We start from the raw sequence: 21,305 nt of genomic DNA, 5'->3' as shown, positions 1-21,305 counted from the left end.
TTTTCTGCGCCGAACAAGCTTGCTAAGCTGTGCTCCCGTACTTGCGGTGAATGCAAACGAGGATGCCAAATCAAGCACGGGATATCCTACGTCCCATGTTTTACCGGTGTGGTTTATACTTTCCCTCTGTCATGAGGAAAGGCTTACATCGGGCAGACAGGGCGGCGTATCAATGAGCGACTTAAAGAACATAAGCAAAAAGCAGACAAAGGGGCACACCTTGTTGCCAATCCTAATTCTTGCTGCAATTCTATACCGCGATTTCATGAGATGTCAATTCCCGGCAAAAGCAGAAATGAACATGCGCGGCAAGTCTTGGAGGCTTCCCCATAAAGGAATAAGCAGACGACTGTATAAGTCGTACCTCCTTGTCTCTGTACTGAGCCGAATGTAATTTCCAGCGCGCACGTCTTCGGTAACTGGCTTTAGTGTGACAAGAATTTCTGTGTCTTTTGTTGCGCACGCATTCGTGGTCGAGTGTTGAAGGGTGCTCATATGCGTTGTCGCACGAAGAATACATCAGTTGTTAGTCAGCGCAAGTGCTGTCTCGTCTCTTCTTTGTGGGTTGTCCTGGGTTTCGCGCTGAATTTTTCACCTTCACAATAGGTGTAGCAAGGGACAGCGAGCGAGACAAATCATCGCGGTGAGCAGGATGTCCAGTTTGGCGAAGGCAGAGTACAAGATAATAGTGTGCTCACGTGAAAGCTTCAAGGTCACCGACGATGCGATGAATAGCGTAGAATGCTGCGTCGCCAACGCCGCGAGAATTCCCAGAAAGAATTGGACGTTGTCACGGTTTGTGCCAACTATAAACAGAACATTCTAGTGAACAGCATGCCATTGGAGGAGTGCGCCAAAAAATACAGGTCTATAACTCGACTGAGGATGAGAGACAAGGAGTTCGAAGTCAATGCGTATGAGTCGGCTTCGGAAGAGACATCTAAGGGAGTGATAAGAGAAGTAATGCGCGAGGTGTCCCCTAGAGAAATAGTGGAGATGCTAGTGACCGCAAGGAATGCGAAGGTCCTCATGGCCAAGAGGATGAGAAACACCACGAACGCCATCATCCTTTTAAACGGGCACAACGTCCCAAACTACGTGAGATAGGGAAAGGCACTGGTCAAGTGCTCACTATACTGGAAGCAAATAGACGTGTACTACCAGTGCGGACGCCTCGGTCACAGAGCCGATGTCTGCCCGAACCCGAACAGCAGGATATGCAGAGGCTGGGGGACGGAGAATACGCCGCAGGACCGCCAGTGTGAAGCGAAGTGCCAGCTCTGCGGCAAAGGCCACCCTACGGCGGATTGGCGATGTAATGCCAGATACAAGGTACCGTAATTAGTAATGAGGTGCCACTGAGAGCGAGCAAGACGAGAGGAAGAAGAAGCGATGTACTACGAAAGGGAAGCAGAAAGACTGTACAGGCCAGGACGAGAAGACTAGAGACAACGGTCGGAACATCGGACGAGGGACGGATCCGGACCGGAAGACTTCCCCAAGCTGCGAGCAAGGGAATGTGGCCGCTCGACATCCAACACGAGAACCAGATCGAGATCGCGGTCCACATTGAGATCCAGACCCAAGACCAGTAATAGTGGGTCTCCCAGAGCCCAGGGGGGGAGGAGGATCTCAGCGCCCAAAAGGAAAGAGCAGCGTCAACGGCGCCACGGGACCCTTACAGGCGAGCTGGGCGGACGCGGCTTCTGGGGTGCCTGCGGAGGCAGAGGCTATATTTAAAATAGAGTTAAGACGCTTGAGAAAGAATTGGCGCAGATAAGGCAGAGCAATGTTGCGTTTATGGATGAAATTAGAAAACTCGGGGAAGAGAACGACAGTTTGAGGAGCGGCAAAGTGCCACGCAACGAGGAAAACTCGCGAGTTATAACGAAGGGAAAAGACACAGCAATGGAAGAGGACGTAGTACTCACCCACATTAAACTTAAAACCGAGAAAGCTCAGACTGAAACCAGAGTAAAGAAACCCAAGCCAGCCACGACGCTCTAAGAAAGACAGGAGGAATTTGAACACAATATTGAAGCTAGCATCAAACAGAACGAAACCAAACTTGGAAATATACTCGAACTAGAAGCAATACTTGAGTTAAAGATAGAGGCAAAGATAGAGGCGCTAGGAAAGGCGGTACTACAGCAAGTGAAACAAATGATGGCTGACTTCGAAGCGAAACTAACCATATGGGGACAGCAAACAAGTAGGGAGGGATCGGTTAAGACGGCCATGAAGCCGTACACTAGGATCCCGGTACCCGCCGAGGGATTGCAAAACTTCTAGCGCCGCCATGGACAGACGAAACAGATACATGATTTGGCAATGGAATTGTAGAGGATACGATTGAAGAGATCCATTCTGCCACAACACCTTAAAAAGAAGAAAGCCCGGATATTATAATGATGCAGGAAACGCACGGGCTTGCAATATTGTCGGGATACAAGTCCTTTGGTACTGCCCAAGGGGAGACGAAGGCGCTAACGACGGTGGTAAAACGAAATCACACGCTCGTGAAACGCGACACGGAGGTTAAGTCAATGGATAAAATTCTCCTAGAATTCTTACCCATGCGGTAAACGAAGGACAGTCTCTTTCTATTAAATATTTACAGCAGTCCAAATTGCTGACATAATAAATTTCGAACGCTCTTTAGAAAAACCCTAGCCATAGCGGACGTCCGAGCGGTAGTGAGCGGAGGCGGTTTTGACGCCCAACACGCGGCATGGGCTACAAAATCGAAACTGAAACAGGCACGAACCTCTGGCTAAAGGCGCAACAGGAAGGCCTGACCCTCGTGAACAACCCATCGGTTCCCACGAGAATAGGTACCAGTGTTTACACGGATACTGCACCAGATTTAACATTCACCAAGAACATAGGGGACACGCAGTGGACAAATACGCAACACGACCTTTTAAGCGATCACAATATACTAGAAATAACGGTAAGGGCAGGATCACGCAAGAAAAAGGGTAGAGAACTTAAAATTGTCGACTGGGACAAGTTCAGGAAAATAAGGGAGGAGGCCGACGACACGACAAAACGTATTGAGGAATGGACCGAAAAACTAAAGGGAGATGTGACGGCAGCTACGAAAATGGTCACACCGGAAGCGCAGTTAGAGAACGTAGACAATAAGCGTCTACACATGTGGGAAGCTAAGGCAAGGTTGCAACGGAGATGGAAAAAACAAAAACAGAATCGGACGTTTTGTAGAAGGCTATGCAAATTGAACAGGTACATAGAACAGTACGCCGAGCAGCTATGCAGACAACAGTGAAAGGGAAAATGCAACGACATGTACAGTCAGATAGGAATAGCAAAAACGTGCAACATCCTTAGATATTTGTTAGACGCGGACGGGGCCAAGTCGCCACATAGGCAAAATATAAATCGGCTAATACAAGCATACCGAGGGACAGAGCAGGACTTCCTCAAGGAAATTGAGAAAAGATACATCTTTCGCAAGCGATGGCCATCATACACCCTGATTACACAAAGCAGGCAAATGACGAATTAGATTCAAGTATTGTTGAGCAACAAAAAAGACAGGGACATAAGGGAAGAAGAACACACACCAAGCGCAAAGTTTCAGCTAGCTTTATTGTGCCAATGAAACGGTTTATATATGTGAAGCAGTATAGACTGCGCAGGCGCTTACATGAAGAAAACGAACTGCGAATACGTGTAACCTAGTTATAAGTCATGTGATGCCGCCTCCAAGATACTTAGTTTTTTTCTGCGAGAGCTAGTGAAGGGAAACTAACACACTTATCACCCAATTTTGCAATCATCTGCGCTTTTAGTTATTTCACTGATGAGCTGCGTCCCGCCACGGGACACAATCGTGCAATCGTCCTCGATAGGTTTGCAGCATTTATCGCGACAATGAATCGCCAAGAACCCACCGGTGCCATTTTTTACGTTGTTGGGTGTTCACGAAGCCGATCATTGAGGCAACGCCCAGTTTTCCCAATATATTGCTTCCCACATGAGAGCGGGAGGTTGTAAACCACACGGTGACCACACTCGACGAACTTTTTGCGATGATGCTTAGTGCACTTATCGGACGGGACGGCATTTGGATAAGTCAACTTGCAAAGCTTGCCGAGCTTGTTGGGAGCAGAAAAAACAACTCTTACATTTGCCCTTCGCGCCATCTTTTTTTTCAAATTATGGGATATCCCCGTGCATGTATGGTACAACACTTACTCTAGGGCGTTTGCCAGAAAGGACATCGGCCACTGACTTCTGCGCGTTGGATCGCGCTTCTCTTAAAATGCGTTCCGCGACAGACACCTGCACCACCTTAGGGTATCCAGCTAAGTACACACGTCGAGTCTGCGTTTCAAAACTTACGTTCACTGCATGGCCGCAGGACTTGCGAAGGGCATTCTTCAAGCACAAACTGATAATGGTCCTCTTAACAAGCTTTGAATCTGCGGGCGTATATGGCAGAAGTGGCTTGTTGGCTCGCGGCTCAAACGACCAAACACGTGTTACTGTCCTGAAAGCTCAGGCGAAGATCAAGAAAGCGAATAGACTTCTCAACTGACAACTCATGAGTAGTTTGAAGGGGAACTAAACACTTCTGAATCGTTTCTAACGCTTTCTTTGTTTCTAGAATGAAGGCATCAGAAGAGCAGTCCATGAATATTATAAAGTCATCAACGTATCTAAATATCTTAAGAACTGCAGTGCCTTGCACTTGTAGTGAAATGTCACGATCTAAACAGGATAAAAAAAACGGCCTGCCTCGAGGACTGGGACGCGCTCCCACCCACGTTGATAGGATTCAGGGGAAGCCTCTCAGCGCAGGACGTGATGTTACAACTAAAACATCAGATCATAGAAGATCCGGGCAGATCGACGAAGGCGATTCTCGGGTTGGACCTAAAAAAAGGCCTTCGATAACGTAACACTTGCAACTATACTAGATAGAGTAGGAGAACTAGGACAGGGAAGATGGACGTACGATTACGTATGTACTTTCCTAATGGGCAGAAAGGCAAAGATCACGATAGCGGACCTAGTTTCTGAGGAGATCGAGATAGGCAGCGCAGGTACACCACAGGGCTCGGTATTATCAGCAATGCTATTGAATCTGGCGCTAAAGGGCTACCGGCCAAGCTACAAGAAATCGAAGAACTCAACCATACCTTATACGTAGACGACGTCACCCTATGGCTGAGAAACGGAAGTGACGGGCAAATAGAACAAACGCTTCAAACAACGGTCGAAACAGTTGAACGATATCTAGAGAGGACAGGGCTAACCTGCTCGGCAGAGAAATCGGAGCTGTTGCCGTACAGACCGACTCGCAGAGGTCGCAAACCAGGCAACTACAGAGAAGATCTCACTTATAGAGAGGAGCTACAGTTAAAGACGGCCGATTGGAAACCCATACCCAATGTCGACAAGATCAGAGTATTGGGCTCCTCATCGAAGCGAAGGGCCACAACGGAGAAACCCTCAGAAGACTGGAGGGAACTGTAGCGCAAATCATGAGGTAAATCGAAAGGATAGCCAACAAACACAGCGCGATGAAAGAGGAAAACACGATCAGTCTAATACAGGCCTTCGTCATAAGCAGAATAGTATACGTAGCGCCATACTGGAAATGGCAGGTCGCGGTGAAGATCAAACTAGAATGTCTCAGTAAAACGTTGATTTGGGTGAGTTGGTTCATGGCTATTCAACAGGCGGAGCGCCACTGGGACGGAGACAAAGAAACACAAACCACAACACTAGCGCTAACTAACAACTGGTTTTATTTGCACCGAAACCGGCCTATTTATGCGCAAAAAGGCTTGCCATGTAGCATCGCAATTAGCACAGATATGGTCACACGTGATCAACCAAGAACAAGATACCGCAAACGTGTAAGAACACGTTACTAAATCCATAGAAACAGTAAGAACAAGATATGGTAGTCACATAGTAGAACATAGTCTACTATCAACACGTATCTCAAAGCTTCGGCCTAAGTGCGAAGTCACTATGCATAACAAAATATTATAATGGAAACAAGAAACATGCGCACAGAACAAGGTACCCACACACTTGGGTTGAGCAGGCTTCTGTAAAGAAAAAAAAAACACCTTTAAAAGGGGGGTGAAACTTCTTAGACCTAAATAAAACCTTCAAAAAATTCAATCTCATCATCACTCAAAAATATGGATGGCTTGTTGGTGCAGTTGTCCGCCAATCTTCCGATAAAAAAAGCTTCCACGATTTCTCTCTCGTTCTTTTCTTTTACTTTCATCAGAGACCTAGTGTCGTCAAATTTTGATTTGCGGCCGCATAGCTTGCAATGCTCAGCCAGAAAGCTGCCTGTCTTATTACGTACATTAGGATTAGGTTCCCTGGTTCGCTCGTTGAAACATCTCCCCGTTTGGCCTATATACCGGCGACCGCAACCCAAAGGAACTTCATAGCCAGCATTTGCCATACAGTCTGTGAATTTATTTCTGTGCTGAGTAGTGCATTGTGGCAACTTCTCTTTGAGTGTCATTGTACAAATTTTCGACAACTTACGCGGCGCAGAAAATACAATCGGAACCTTATGCTTCCAAGCAATCTTCTTGATGCTGTGTGACAATTTGTGAATATACGGAATCACCTGCACCGGCCATTTTTGCTTATCAGGCTTACTTTTTGGATTCGGGTTCTTAATCTTTCGAAGCAGCTTTTCTGAAACCGCAGTAACTAAAACCGACGACGAGGTGGATGAGTGGGAGTGGAAGGAGAGAATGACCAGATATAATGACATCACAAAACACTAAGTTACAGAGAGGCATATTCCCGCGACCTCACCCAAAATTGACAAAAAAGCAGTCTGTCGCCCGGCGGCAGTTACAAACTACGACGTATCCGAATCCTGCGCTCTCACACATCATATATCCGGATATATATCAAACGGACAAATGCAACAAATGTGAATCCAGAGCCACTCTGGAGCATATATTATGGGAATGCCGAGGGATAAGTAACAATAACGAGAACGCGACCTCTACCAACAGCCTTCCCACGCGCTGAGGGGCTGCGCTGTCCAACCCTTCATCGAGGATCAACTGTGGGCCGTCCAGCGGGCCGAGGATGCCACCAGGACCTACAAACTCCTGGCCGTCACCTAGGCGGTGCCTTTGGCTCTCCCAACAAACTCGCAGGGCACATAATAAAGTTATTTCCTCCTCCTCCTCTGCATGTTTCTTGTGCAGCATAGACTTGTGCAGTACAAGGCATACATACGGTATAACGTTGAAAATTCAAGAGTTATGACTGTTGATAACGCAACAGGCCAAGATTTCGAAGATGACGGCATGTAGAACAAAAGGTGTATTCTATAACGATTATTTTCATACTCTATTCTTCCTGCTCTTCACCATTGTTATACACGAAGCCAGTGTTGGGCTTGACTGTTGGGTCTGGCCACTTGGCCCACTCAAAGGAAATGATGGCGCATGCACGAAACCAAAACACAATGTTTCAATATTTGTTACATGATGGAGTTATGATGAACAAAACATTTCTGTACTATAAGGCTGGACAAACCAGCCTGAACGTTATGCGCAGTTATATATAGACAACAAGTTCCATAAGGCACTTAGACAGTTTCTTCACAAAGAAAGTTTGGACTCAATTATTTAAGCATATTATACCGTATGACAACCTGGGCGCAATTAAAGAAGGGCATCTATTTCTCTAAAATTTATCAAATACCTTTTGAGGCATGTGTCGGTGTTGATGGTGTCTTCTCTACCTTTCTCAGTTCTTATCTCCCTATGCCTCTTTTCTAATTCCTAATGCAGGCTAATTATTCTGCTTAACATAGGTGCACTTTCTTCCTCTCTCTTCCCCAAATGCCTGCGATTAAGTGGCTGCCTTCTACACTTCGTGTCTTACAGCCCAAATGTGCTCTCGAGGCCTTACGTGTGCTCCGATTGCCGTTATCTGAATGTCGTTCAGCAGGGCCCAAAGCCGCCACTTCAGTATTGCGGTCGACATCACCTCGAGAACCCTCACAAACATGGCACTTGTCTATACGTGCTCAACTTCGTCGACAAGCGGTGCCTTTTGGCTAGCGATGAGGCTTTTTACCCTTGCTTGGCTTCTTCTACAAACCACTTTTGCTGTGAGGCCCCCTCTGGATTTATGCAGTAAGTGTTCATTATTCACAAGGTATCATGGCTTGCAATCAACCCACTGCCCCTACGTTTCCACGCACGCCAGCTCCTGATTTGCCGCACCAGAGATTCCACGTGGGAATCCTGTTTCTTTGTATACGAGGCGCTGCATCAGATTTGGTAAGTAGACAGGAGAGCTTTCAAAAAAATTTTGTCGCCAGAAGAAATTTGTATAGTACATGGCGACCACCAGGAAATTACGTTTAAAGGCAACATTTCCTAAAAATTTATGTACATTCTGGCGTAGTATGATGTCGGGTGGACTGTGCTGCACTAAACGTGGTTTTCTCATTTTCATTAAAGCTTCTGCCATGTTAATACTACATCATACACTGTATTTTAGCATAATGAGTACTACCACGAAATGAAAAGCTTAGACTTTGCCTTACAGCATCTTCACATTAGGTAAAGAAAAAAACGTAATTTAAATGAGGCCTGATATCACAGTCTATTTGAGAATCTTGAAGTTAGGGACTAGTTTGCTTTATAAGCACGGGCGGGAAAAGGTAGAATTTTTGAAAAGTGCAATGATTCGAAAGTGCAAGAGCAAAATCACGCGTTTTTGTGTTGGCACGAGTGCTCATACGGCAAAGCTTTTGCTTGGCTGCATTCCGCATTAAAGCTATAAGGTGGTTTCTCCCGTTCATGGTGAGGGAAATACCAAATGCAAAGCGCCAAACTTAATTTCAGCTGGTTCAGCAGCTGGATCACCTGAAAACCGACGTGCTTCACTGCCATGACGACTTCTGCCTTGTGGACAAGTTGTGTCAAAGGGGTCAGCTGGTAAGTTCAGTGCCCTGAAAAGGAACGGACGCCACTCGTCGCTTTCGTTTCAGAGGCTCCCGTTTCGTACCAGAACATTTTACAGAGGACTGACACAAATTTTTGTGTCTCGTTTTCTTTGCTTCATTAGGCAGCTGCTGAATCCGTATTAACGGCAGGTAGCCTCAATTCTTCGAATGCGCAACAAATAATTAGGTATATACTTTTGCATTTCAAACAGCCGAAAATGCACAACAAATGTAGCCTGGCTTCGGGCTTGAAACAGGTCTCCTGGCTATCAAGGAACTCGGAGGTGGTGCTCATGGTGCGCCACGAACCGCTCACGCGAGCGTTAGTCAGCCCTGTCCAATGCTCGCAAGCTGTCGACGAAACCTGGGCACGTGTCACCACATCGGCTACTTTTTTCCTCACTCACTTTGCATTTCTCTGTGTTTGGCGAAGGATAAGCTTGCGTCGCTGAATGTCGCTTATTTGGGAATGCGTGGCGCCCCTGTGAGCTTCGAGCGCCCAATGCGTCCAGTTCTCGGCGGCGCGGTTTCGGTGTGGCTTGTGACCCCTGCGCCGGGCTGGCTGATCCGCACATCAACGGTTTGAAATACAACGTTGCCCCTGTATCCAACTGCTTTGGCGTAACCGGGTGGTCTGCTTCAATCCCGAATCCGCGTCGTATTTGGCATGCATGTTGAACTGGTGGCATTGAGATACAGTGCATTTTTTTTTATTTGCTGCGCTTTCGAGGAACTGAGGAAAGTTCACGCCTTATTAATCAGTCGGCTGGAGCTATTCAGTGAATAAAGGAACGCGAGACAAAAAGATTCTACTCGTTTACGTGTGGGCGTGTTGTGTGTGCACGTGTGTTGTGCGCGTGAGCCTTGCCTCAGAGAGAGGGAAAGAGAGCGTCTTGCATTGCGGAATGTCAAACATGAAAATACTCGACAAATAAGAGCGAGGGCCACCCCACTCTGATTACACGAAATCTATGAGTACAAAATTACAGACGCCCCTTTCTGGAAAGCTTTCTTTCATCTTATTTCCCTATCTCTTTTTGTCTTGTTCACCTCTCTGTCTCTCTCTTCACTTTTTTTCTCTCTCATTTCTGCTGTTCGGCATTTCAAAAGCGCGGCGGTCTTTAATTGCTTGGACACATTAGCCTGTGAAGCGAAATAAAATTTTTGTTAACACGCCGACCGAGGCTAACCAATTACACTTTACCTCTTAAATCAGCAATTTACTTGCGATTCGTTCGCTGTTTCGGGGAAGACTATTTTTTAATATTGCTGTTAAACTAATTTTAGGGGTTCGAGAGTTCTTCAAAACACCCTGTGTGGCTTATTCGTCACCGTTTCTCCTTAATGAAATACAATAAGGAAGGAGTCATTGAATCATGTAATATTTTACCAACGGTGGTATCAGCAGGCACTTTTCTAATCATTTAAAAATTTCTTATTTTCTTGTACTGCAGATTTTACTGCAATTATTTTGGGTGACATTTACTTTATTGCTTCAGCCGTGCGAGTAATTGTTGTCGAAGTCATAAGGCGTTATTCATTTCTACAGGAACCGGAGATGGCAAAATACCTCGTGAGTACTTTTTTTTGTCTATAAAATGCACAACGTACACGCCAATGGGAAATTTTATATTTTACGCCATGAAGTTATGCTGAGAGAATCACTAAGTGCTGTGAATCTCAGACTACATAAAGCTACAAGTGAATTCAGAATGTAGCACGCGTGCGCCCCTGATAAAAATGACTTTAATGTTCTGTTGACATAATATTGAGCCCTTATTGTTGAACCAGCAGTTTTTTATGAAACGTCAATAGTGTTTGAATCTATGCTACAATATCCCAAATACATTTTTATTGTATTTTTCGCAATGAACTAGTCCATGTGCACATGTTGAATTCGGCAATTTCTAGTGACAGTTATTTAAACATGGCATATGGTATTTCAGATTTAACATATTTGAGTTCATTAGCTCATTGGTATAATTGTTGTGTGGCGCATTCACGACAGCACACGTTCACCTGCATAGATAAATGCTGCATACTTGGTTATATTTGTGCTCAGAAAAGAGCCCATTATGCCCCATAAAGAAGCTTACGTTATACAAGTGTCACTCTATACCTAATGAATAACGAAATACTGTGATTTAATTATGAGTACAGTATAGTGAGGTAGGTATTACTTAAGCAGCGTCACGAGCAAGTCTACTGTATGAAAGGCACAGCTGCCGCGAATAATTAAAGTGTTTTCCTAGGTTTGCCGTGCATTGTAGCTGAGGCATGTTGCTGTGAAGCACAATGCCTTCGCCCCTTTCAATTCACTTTTCATTGCTTAGACGTAATAGTTCTGCGGAAACTCGCAAGGTGGAGAGAAGTAATTAATAAAGAGAAAATGAGACATCCACCCAAACGTAGCAAATCGCTGAATTTCTCATTTTCTGCATCAGTGCAACTCTAACAGTAAATCAAGTACTCCGAAACTCAATATAGCTCAATTATAATACAGTGAAATGCAGAGTTGATTGACAGCAGCGCTCAGCACAATTAGCACCATAAAAAGTTCTCAAGACGCATTGAATACCCCTTGCAGACGTAGGCCAAGGTTCCTCAGCCATTCTTTTAAAAAGTTAGAAAAACTAACCAGCCAATAGTAAGCTACGCGATGCTGAGAGCCATTCCTTACATGGTTGCCTTACATGCTGAGAGCCATTCTCCAGTTCTATCTGTCTTATAGCAGCCCGCAGAAAGTGTCAACAAAAGAAATTATCCAACACTTTTAAAGGCTTCAAGTATCAGTGAGCAGCAGCAGTAATCGTCTGTTGTTTGAAGTCCTACTTCCTATGTATTCCCCTATGATTTCGACCGCTTTCATTTTCTAAAAGAAGTGACCAAGGCGTGGCCATCCGTTGCAGAAACCTGACAACTGTTTTGCTAGTAATTGCCTGTTATACAGACGCCCATTAATAGAGCATAGAAACCCGGGGCCACCACGGCAGTATAAATTGTTGCGGCTCGAGGTGGCGTTTTGCCAGGAATCCACCAAGTCCATTGACCAGTGCGTCCAGTAGTAGGAATGAAAGAAAAATACTGGCTCCAGATACGGAAGCTCATTCTATGTAGGAGCGTATTAAACGTCTCAGTTCACATCAGGACACGGCAGCACCACCCTCTCACTGCACCAAAGGTCTCCGCTTTTAACACCGTCGTCTTCCCTGGGAGACTAAACTAGGTAATCTGATGACTGTATCGCAGCCAATCCCAATCGTCGAATCGGTCGCAATATCCCGCCCATGATATCGCACGGTTCCGCCGAACTCCGCCCCCTATGTTGCACCTTCGCCCCCGCATATGGCGCAAGCGCAGAGCAACCTGAGAATCCGAGGTCGAAGCCGTTCTCACGGTTGCATTCGACGTTGGCCATTTTCATCAGTTAGTTCAGGTGGTCAGGTTCAGGTAGAGGGGTGTTTTGTTGACCCGTCAACAGTCAGCGTCAACGCCGCGTCGACTTTGCATAGGCGCTGATGAATGGGGGGGGGGGGGGGGGGGGGGGTGCCTCGTGGTAAACGTCTAAGGAATGCTCATCGCCGTATTGAGACGTAAAAAAATGAACTTCCAGGATGCCTCGTGGCGGCGCCTCGCTGCCGCAGCTGCCTGGTAGCGGTTTTCGTTCGAAGCCTCCGGCGGCACGGATCAAGGAGGAATGACCTACCTGCTCAGGCACAAGCTGCCGCGCAGTGGAGTGCATGTCCAATGGCACAGTTAGAGGTAGCGGTGGAGTTGTAATCAAATTCTGTGTGGACGCAGGGAGTGCACCGGCGAGAATATAAAACCGGCTTCTCTTGCACGAAAATGAACTCGGCCATCGCGTTCGCTTCGCAGTATTTCAATTAACCGCATTGGAACTCGTTTTTAACGTATCTTCATTAAATTTTCGCGCGCAAGCGAAAGAAATGAGCTCCAAAGCAATGAGGCACCACCCCTATACGGCAATTTCCTTGAATTAGGTAAAACCCTGCAACACCACGACGGCTGTCGTCCGTGGAATTTGTTCACACGAAGTGAGAAAAACCATGCATATTGCAAGAACATTTTTAGAATTCTGGAATTTTATTTAATCAATTGAGAATTATAAAAATACAAGATATGATATACGCATGAAGGTCCTTTAGTCAATGACTGTATAGGGACCTCCTTTATGAGAACTTAATAGGCAAGTACCAACAGATGAGCTCTCTGTTGCGAAAGATGTCGGAAGCAAGCATTTCGGTAGCTTGCTTCATAAAATTATTCCTGACAATTGCGTGCACCGGCAACCTATCGAAACATGACATTATTTTATCATTAGGAACCTCAGAAAAGAAGAGAAATGCTCATTGTTTGTTCTTTGTAATGCTCATTACACATAGCGCTATGGTGCATGCAGCCCAGTTAGGCAACATGTATTAAACACGAACTATGCACTTAACGTTGCGTGTATGCTGTCTTTCTAAGTTCCTCTGCCACTGCGCTCCTGATCATAACTACTGCTCCTTAGGCGTGTTGTGGAGTTTTCTCCTTGGCAAGCACGACGACACAAGACCATGGATGAAAAAGGCGGAGAGCTTTTGCTTATTACGAGAGCTCCTCAGTACTGCATCGTTGCGCAATACGAGTCTCGCTGTACGGTCCAGACTGCGCTGGGCTGAAGCCCTGCTTGTTCCCAAAGGGTGCGCCTTCCAGCAAACAAGTTCTTCCCCTCCCACATCCACCTTACCCTGTCTGCGGTGAGAGTCACGTGCAATGTTGGAGTACCCGCTGCGGAATTAGTGGTTGCTTATTTGGTAACGCCTATAGCTATGCTCTAAACAGAACTAAAAAAATTTTTTTAATGAAGAAAGTAAACAACGCCTTCAGACCTCCCTCACATTTCCACCTCTCCCCGTGGCGATTTAATGAAAGAGTGGTAGATTTTGATGTACGCTCTATATAAATCGGTAATATAATCTTTCATTGAGTTTTACAGAACAACTCAGCTCGACATGATGTGAATTGGCACGAAGAAGCAACTGCGTATGCAAATTTTGCCCGGTGAGAACACTTGTATCCTCGGGACGGTGTGTAAACGTTGCGTATAGCACCATCCACCCTCTCCCGGCAGCAACAATTCATGACAAGACTGTTAATACTATCGAAGAAAAGGGTATTAAAAGTGACTGGTTACCGTCTTTATCGAGCTAAACAACGGACCTGAATTTGGTTTAGTGGACAACATACTTTACGCAGAAGATGGACATACCCCTAAAAAATTCCCCTCTGGTGCGATTTAGGCGCCATGACTTATTGACTCTTGCTCAGAGCTATTGATGCAACGTTTACGCGCTTAGCACTAAAAGGACCAGCTTTTAGTGTTTAGTGTGACTGGAGACCTTCTTTGCTTTTGGACCTCAGCCAACAAAGGAGTCACGCAACAGCAGAGCAGACTGGCAGCTTTGCGTGTTCGCTGCAAGCAGTTCGTGTTTTATCTTTATGTCATCAAATTTTAATACAATGGTTCAGTGTCTCATTGAATGTTTGACTGCAGAATGCCCACTTGATGCGGGAACTTCGATGCCTGGCTGAGTTTTGTACTACCCCATCGGAGAACGAGCAGGATGTTGGGGCGAACAGCACTGACATCGCTCATTGCAGGAACAGTGTTGCGCTGTAAAATACACCTAAATATGTCAACCGGAGAAATAGAAAGCGCAGCGATTACAGATAACGTTAACAACGTGGTATTGAAGTTTTGAATCGTTGACAGCTGGCTTGATCACGTCAAAAGTCACTCGTTATAATACCTCAATAAATCATTGGTTGACACTGACCGCTCGAGCTGGATTTGTTCTTTTTTTTACCCGCGTATACTCCTGTTTTCCGCGTGGCTACTTGAATAGTGTGCCCAGTTCAAGTAGTAGAACGCCGAACCAAAGAACATTGAAACCTGAGCAGAATGAAAACGATAATTGCATGACCTTGATCTGAAAATGTAACACATAACGCTACATGTGCTGTTGAACAACGTCCCTTTTCACCGGAGTGCGCGTTGTCATCGGCCAAACGCAAACCTGTGGGAATTGCCATTGGCTCCTCTTTCAGCGAGGGTAGGTGGGCTGCGCTCTTGGGCAGCCCCGAACTCAACGACCAAACCCTGCATTGCCTTCCAGAGTGCCCACGATCGGGCCGTCAAGCACGACTTGGTGGTCCCTACGTGGGACTAGCCGGGTGGTACGGGGTTTCCCCTGCGTATTTTCTTCACGGAATAAAGTTCTCTCACTCACTCACTCACTCACTCACTCACTCACTCACTCACTCACTCACTCACTCACTCACTCACTCACTCACTCACTCACTCACTCACTCACTCACTCACTCACTCACTCACTCACTCACTCACTTCTCGCCTGTGGGCGTTGCTGAATAATGAAGGCACTTGAAGAATTTTGCTGAAGTACTACGTTTCACGTACGGCCGGAACATGTATAAGCAGACCGCCGGTGGAGCTGTGGGAGAATCACTTTCGTAACAATGGCAGACGTGAGAATATAGTCACTCGAGCACAAAGTGCTAGGAGTATTCACACCAACATGTGGAATATTTGTTTTTATGTGTGGGGAACTGCTATTGTATCGGGCATAAAAGATGCTGTACAAGTTTTGGCGTTGAGTCTAAATGCACTGCCTTGATGCGTTCCGCTCACTGCATAAATGTAAGTGAATAATACTCTTTCATTCCGTGACGTTGTTTCATATGGAATTTCATATTGCTATCTCTAGAGGAAAGCCTGACGCTGAAATAGTTCAGCCATCATGAAGTCAAGGGTATACGTGCATGAATTTTTCCTCGGTCGGGCACGGACTCGTTGAAAAGGAGCTTTGCAATTAATTTATGGCCTTGCTAATTGCAGTTCAGTTGCGTTTTGCTTAGCCACACAAAGATTCGTAGAGCAGTTAAGCTTTTTACTTTCAAAATTATTTCAGGACGTCACGCAATTTACAGTGCATATACATGGTGTTCCAGCTATCATACACGAAGCTTTAAAAAAATACAAGCTATTCCAAGTGAGTAAGACTAAATACACGTTCGGAATGCATTTTAGAAACAGTGCAATCTTTTAGTCCCTGAGAACAAATTATTTCATTAAAGTTAATTAGTTAGAATTGTAATGGTTGTTGAAATTATCATGCTGTCAATGATAGAGCTTTAGAGAATCGCATACGTCAAAATGGCATGTTTGCAGTAAGATACACATCGCGTGTTTATTTTTTTTTGTGAAAGAGAGAAAGCCCGCTAAATAGGAAAAATACGATTTGACGATGCACCCATACGCATGGGATATCAACGCTATCAAAAAAGCCGCATTGCTAAAAAGTTGGTCGTCGCAAGGTGGCCGCTAAGCAGTGTGTTCCCTGAATGATGGTACGCAAAAATCACAGGGAGCTGTTGGTGCACCATGGAAAGAGTGAACGCACAGCTGTCTACGGAGCCGTAGAAATTTGGCTGAGCCTTTTTAATAGGGGGCGCTGCTCTCGCGTGCGCACAAGTGCGTATATAGTTGCATGATATTTTTCATAACTCGCGGGTGTTCTGTCTGCTCTGAAAAAAAAAAAAAATATGAACGCCCGATTTGTGCTATGCTGTAAACTTGTCAATTTCTTCTATCCTGCGATTCTATACAGCTCCCTAATTAACATCTTGACAATTCCAAAAAATAATTATAAGGTTGTCTAATAACGTTAAATAACTAATTCAATGTCAGGGGCTAAAAGGCAACGGCGGTTTCTCAAAGATTTCGAACAATAGGCACTTGGTCCATATTCGCGTCGATCGATCTATCCTTTTCTTAACCGTCGCACATGATTGCTGGGACAGGCTGTATAAATTACGACTCTCTAAAGTATACGGAGCGCTAGACCTAGATGATGTTTGGTACGTAACACTCACCATGCTTAACGATGTTCAGTGTTGTGAACAAAAATTTTGTTATATTTTGAAAATCATGTAATTGTTGAACTTGGAGCGTAAATAAGAATAATTGTCGGGAGACCGCAAATTAAAATAACAGTTTCAAGACTTCATGCTTTGTTCTTGCGCTATGTGCGAAATGATGGGAAGAGGAAAATACGGACAAACTAATTGTGCGCAAATTTTGTCTGTGTTTTCCTGTCCCCGTATTTTCGTACATGGCGCGAGAAGAAAGATTCAATAGTCATCAACCAGCCCCATTCATCGTCCTTTTGAACTTTAAGACTGATAGTATGATAATCGGCAGGGCTGTTTGAAGAGATAAATACGAAGTTTAGGCATCCATCACTGCCCTTGTTTCTGAAGCCATACTGCTAGCGCATGATGTAAACAACTCTACAGCCTTCTTAGAATTAAATAGGTTCTTTCTCGGTGTTACGCGCACGCTTTGCTATCGAGATTTTCCATCTTGCCGTACTGCTGCTTATAAAAAAAGGTACAATAAAAAAACGCGTTGTCCTTAGTGATAATGTGCACTGCACGTGTATCAGGAAGTGTGTAAGCATATTATTGTTCACTTAACGTTCGTCAGTTGAATGTACTGAATATTGTTCTGGGTCCGGAAACTTTATGTATATAATTTGTTCTTTGTAATCTACCGCTTAGGCTAGTGCTCGTTTCTTTAATGACCAGGAAGTGCTTTCAAAATATATCCTAGTCCTTTTTGTGGAAAACTAAACAGCGTTAACTGTCCGGGCTGCCAGTAACAGAAATTTCTGTTATTTGACAGAGATCTACTCAGAAGTGGCAGCACCGTCAAAGCATTAGTGTGGATATTCGCCCGGCTGCACGCACAACAATATATACGTATGTACATGCAAGGGCAACGTTTAACCGTTTTCGATTTGCAGTATTTATTTAGCAACTAAACGGGCTGCTTATTTCAGTGATCAAGTCATATACCGTCCTCCATGAGCAGATTTTTGCACGAAACCGTCACAGCTTTCTATTATACGCGAAAGAAGCGCGAACTCTACGGCAACGAAGAACAAGCACTCTTCTTTTTTAATTATTCGCGTGTTAGCCATGCCGAATAATGTTGGAATCAAAATAAACTCGCACTCAGCAACGCAATTTCTCCTTCTGCAATTTCGTTGTAGCTATTTATGCGTATTCTGGTTGTATTCTGCCTATTCACATTACATTTATTTAACAAAACGGAGTACCTCTTCCACAGTCGCACGATGCCTGTATGCTTCAAGTTCAGCAAGATATTGCGATATGCCAAGAGCGTCGCGACCCGCCGTGGTTGCTCAGTGGCTATGGTGTTAGGCTGCTGAGCACGAGGTCGCGGGATCGAATCCCGGCCACGGCAGCCGCATCTCGATGGGGGCGAAATGCGAAAAACACCCGTGTACTTAGATTTAGGTGCACGTTAAAGAACCACAGGTGGTCTGAATTTCCGGAGTCCTCCACTACGGCGTGCCTCATAATCAGAAAGGGGTTTTGGCACGTAAAACCCCATTATTTAATTTAATTTAAAGAGCGTCGCGTAATACCTACACGATAGTCATAGAATTATGTGGATTGAATAAATCCACAACGCAATATGTGTGAAAGTGGAAGTATTTATCTTTGTTGCAGTGAGAAATTCTCACGCCGCCTGATTCGAGTAATGTGGAATCTCAAATATTGCGCAACCCTCAACTCTCGGAGCTAAGCCATGGCTTGAGCGCATTATTCGCACACTTCAGCGATCCCCTCTTTTCTTTAAAACGTCATCAAATACCGTATGCTACGTGCTTGAACGGACGAGCGAGTATAAAATTGAAAGGGCTGTCAGCGACGGACGGTGCGATGATAACGCAGGTTGCGCTCAACAAGGACAATCACTGATCTTAATACAGCACTGGGACGACCAGCGTGAGACCCACTGCTTTTGTTCGCAGTGGAAAAAGGTACACAAACTATCACTAGAGCGCTACAGCCACGGAACAAACCGTTCTCCAACGCATACTCCCGCCGCACACACAAGTGTGCATACTACCGGCTAGCTGACGACGCGAGGAGCAACCCGCACTAACGTCGTTCCTTCGTGTTCAGCCAGGCGGCGATCCTTTCAGTCCCCGCTAAAATCCAGAGTATAGAAATAGCGAAGGCTGACACTGGACCATTACACATAGCTTTCTTCAACAAAGGTGCTGCATATGATGATGTCAGGAAAGCTTTTGTGGAATACTTTGAAAGAGGAGGGTGTGAATAAAGGTACCATATAATTATACTTAAAGGGAAGCTAAAAGCTTTTCCAGAAAAAATGAGTGAAGAGGAGTACGTCATGGCTTTCAACCCTCTGAATTCGGATATCGCATAGAACTTGAGCGAAAGAAAGCGCAAACAGATTTTATTTCGACGAAAAGTCCAGCAGCAGACTCAAGGCAGCTCGTGCGCCTCGTTTACGCCTGTGATTGGTCGGGCGCCTCACGACGTCAACAATGGTGTTAGTCTGGACCGACTGCTGCTGCTACACACGAAGCACGGTGCAAGGTAGTTTGGTGCTATTTTACTGAGAAGGTGATGGAAAATTTCAAGAGCTTGCGTTTCTCTGAGGAGTTCGGCGTTAAGTCCAAACCCCACGAGAGCGGTTTTGCGCGCGACGGCGACGGGCGACGGCTTCGAGCGACAAAACGGGCCGTCGCTTGAACAGATCGCTCGGTGTTGTCGCTCGATCGCTCGTTTCTAGAAATCTAGAACTCGTCGATCGTCGCCCGGAAGTGCTATGAGCGACTAGCCAATAGTGCGAAGCCGGAACTGGATGTACCTAACTCAAATACTACTGTTTGTCGCACGGAACGAGCAAACTATTGAATTTTACACGTGCAAGAATAAGAACATAGTGCAAGACCTTCAGAAATATTTTATGCTCCTTTTTACAGTAAAATAGATCAACTTAAATTGATAAAGCCCGCGTCACGCTAGTTTCGGCGCGTATATTACTGCCCTCAAAGCCGTCGCTCGCGTGGAGTTCGGCTTGTAGACGACGAGTGAACCCGACAGCCATATCGCCTCGCTTGTCGCTGTCGCGTGCAAGATCACTTGTGGTTTATACTTTACTCCCTGCATGTACGAGTCGATTGCGAAGAGCCGGCCTCTCCAAAAGCAAAAAATGCTGGTGCTAGCAGTGCTTTCCACGCGAACGAAGGCGAAGTGTTAGCATCTTCTTGTGCAGGAAATGTTCTTTGACGAGTATGTTTTTTGCTAAGCTGCACTCAGCAATCCAGTGAGTACGTTTCCGGGCAAACAACAGTAGTGTTATGCTCCTACATGCCTCCTCGTAGAACGTAAGCGGTGATGCGATCTTCGGCATTTGCGCGCTGCCCCAAAGCTGTCGGCAATCTATACAGACGGTTCAAACGCGGGAAAAGTTTACCGGCTGTTGTAGCACGTGTAGTATAGAACCTTCATAAGCGCGCCATCCACACGCTACTCGTTACCGGCGAATTCCATCGGCTATGTGAGATGGTCGGTTTCTCTATGTGCGCGAGAGAAGGGGGAGTGCAGCGTCCTGGCGTGAGCCGGCTTTCCAACACATGCAAACTTTACACTTGCACTGCGTTATGGTAGCTGCATGCAGGCTGTTTCACAACACACGTGCGAATAGAAAATTCGCGGTGCGAGGAGACCATCGAGCACCTATTGTGTACCTGCCCTCGCTACGATGTCCAACGCCTATCTCTCTGGCCGCAACATTACGACGACTGGACTCGAGACCGTTCACCGAGTCAAAGATACTCGGACCGGGGCCACACCCGTCAATGGCTCGAAAAGCGATTCGTGCACTAGTGCAGTACTTGAAGTGCACCGGCTTAAGAGACCGTTTATAGTGTCCTTGTGTATGGTGTCCCTCTCACACGTACTCAGTGCTTACTCTCTCCCTTTCTTCCTCTTTCTATTCCCCTTTCCCCCACCCCCAGTGAAGGGTAGCAAACCGGATGCTGTTCTGGTTGACCTCCCTGCCTTTCCTATCCTTGTTTTCTCTCTCTCTCTCTCGCGGCGCTTGGCGATGAAACCTGCGTCAAGGGTGGAACATAAACATGCACCTTCTGTTCAGCGTGCTAACACGAAGGAGAACCCAAAGCACGCATTATTGATAAAGTCTGGTAGTATAATCGTCGTCACGGAAGTGGTTAGAGCACAGCACTGTTGTTCTTGAGCATTTGAAGTTCTTTCGCTTCACAGCAGCCTCCCACTTAGCTGAAAGCTTCTTATCTTGCGGGAAATAATGGAACATCAGAACATCGTCGCGGCCGCTGGTGTTTGTGCAACCGTAGGCTGCACAGAACGC

The 21,305-nt window shown here is 45.7% G+C and overlaps 2 protein-coding genes across 7 annotated transcripts in view; one reads left to right on the top strand and one right to left on the bottom strand.

The window, feature by feature from the left end:
* LOC129381127 (sulfotransferase 1B1-like) overlaps window positions 1-21,305 on the bottom strand; it is a 337,139-nt gene that overhangs the window by 163,294 nt on the left and 152,540 nt on the right. The window contains exon 1 of one of the 6 annotated variants that reach the window (XM_072284428.1): window positions 8,907-8,994. The exons of the other annotated variants lie outside the window; for them this stretch is intronic. The gene's annotated coding sequence lies outside the window, so the exon portion shown is untranslated. Of the gene's footprint in view, window positions 1-8,906; window positions 8,995-21,305 lie in introns of those variants that run through there. 6 annotated transcript variants of the gene reach the window in all.
* LOC126548422 (uncharacterized) lies at window positions 7,347-14,830 on the top strand. The gene is made up of 5 exons (XM_050196566.3): window positions 7,347-8,168; window positions 8,242-8,315; window positions 8,886-8,978; window positions 10,536-10,559; window positions 14,544-14,830. The coding sequence occupies exons 1-5, from the start codon at window positions 7,967-7,969 to the stop codon at window positions 14,667-14,669; spliced, it is 519 nt and encodes a 172-aa protein (XP_050052523.1). The 5' UTR covers window positions 7,347-7,966; the 3' UTR covers window positions 14,670-14,830.

This window comes from Dermacentor andersoni, chromosome 1 (genome assembly GCF_023375885.2).
Source record: "Dermacentor andersoni chromosome 1, qqDerAnde1_hic_scaffold, whole genome shotgun sequence".
In the NCBI taxonomy this organism is placed as follows: Eukaryota; Metazoa; Arthropoda; class Arachnida; order Ixodida; family Ixodidae; genus Dermacentor; species Dermacentor andersoni.
Note: the sequence above shows the minus strand (reverse complement) of the source record. Positions and strands in the feature narration are given on the sequence as shown.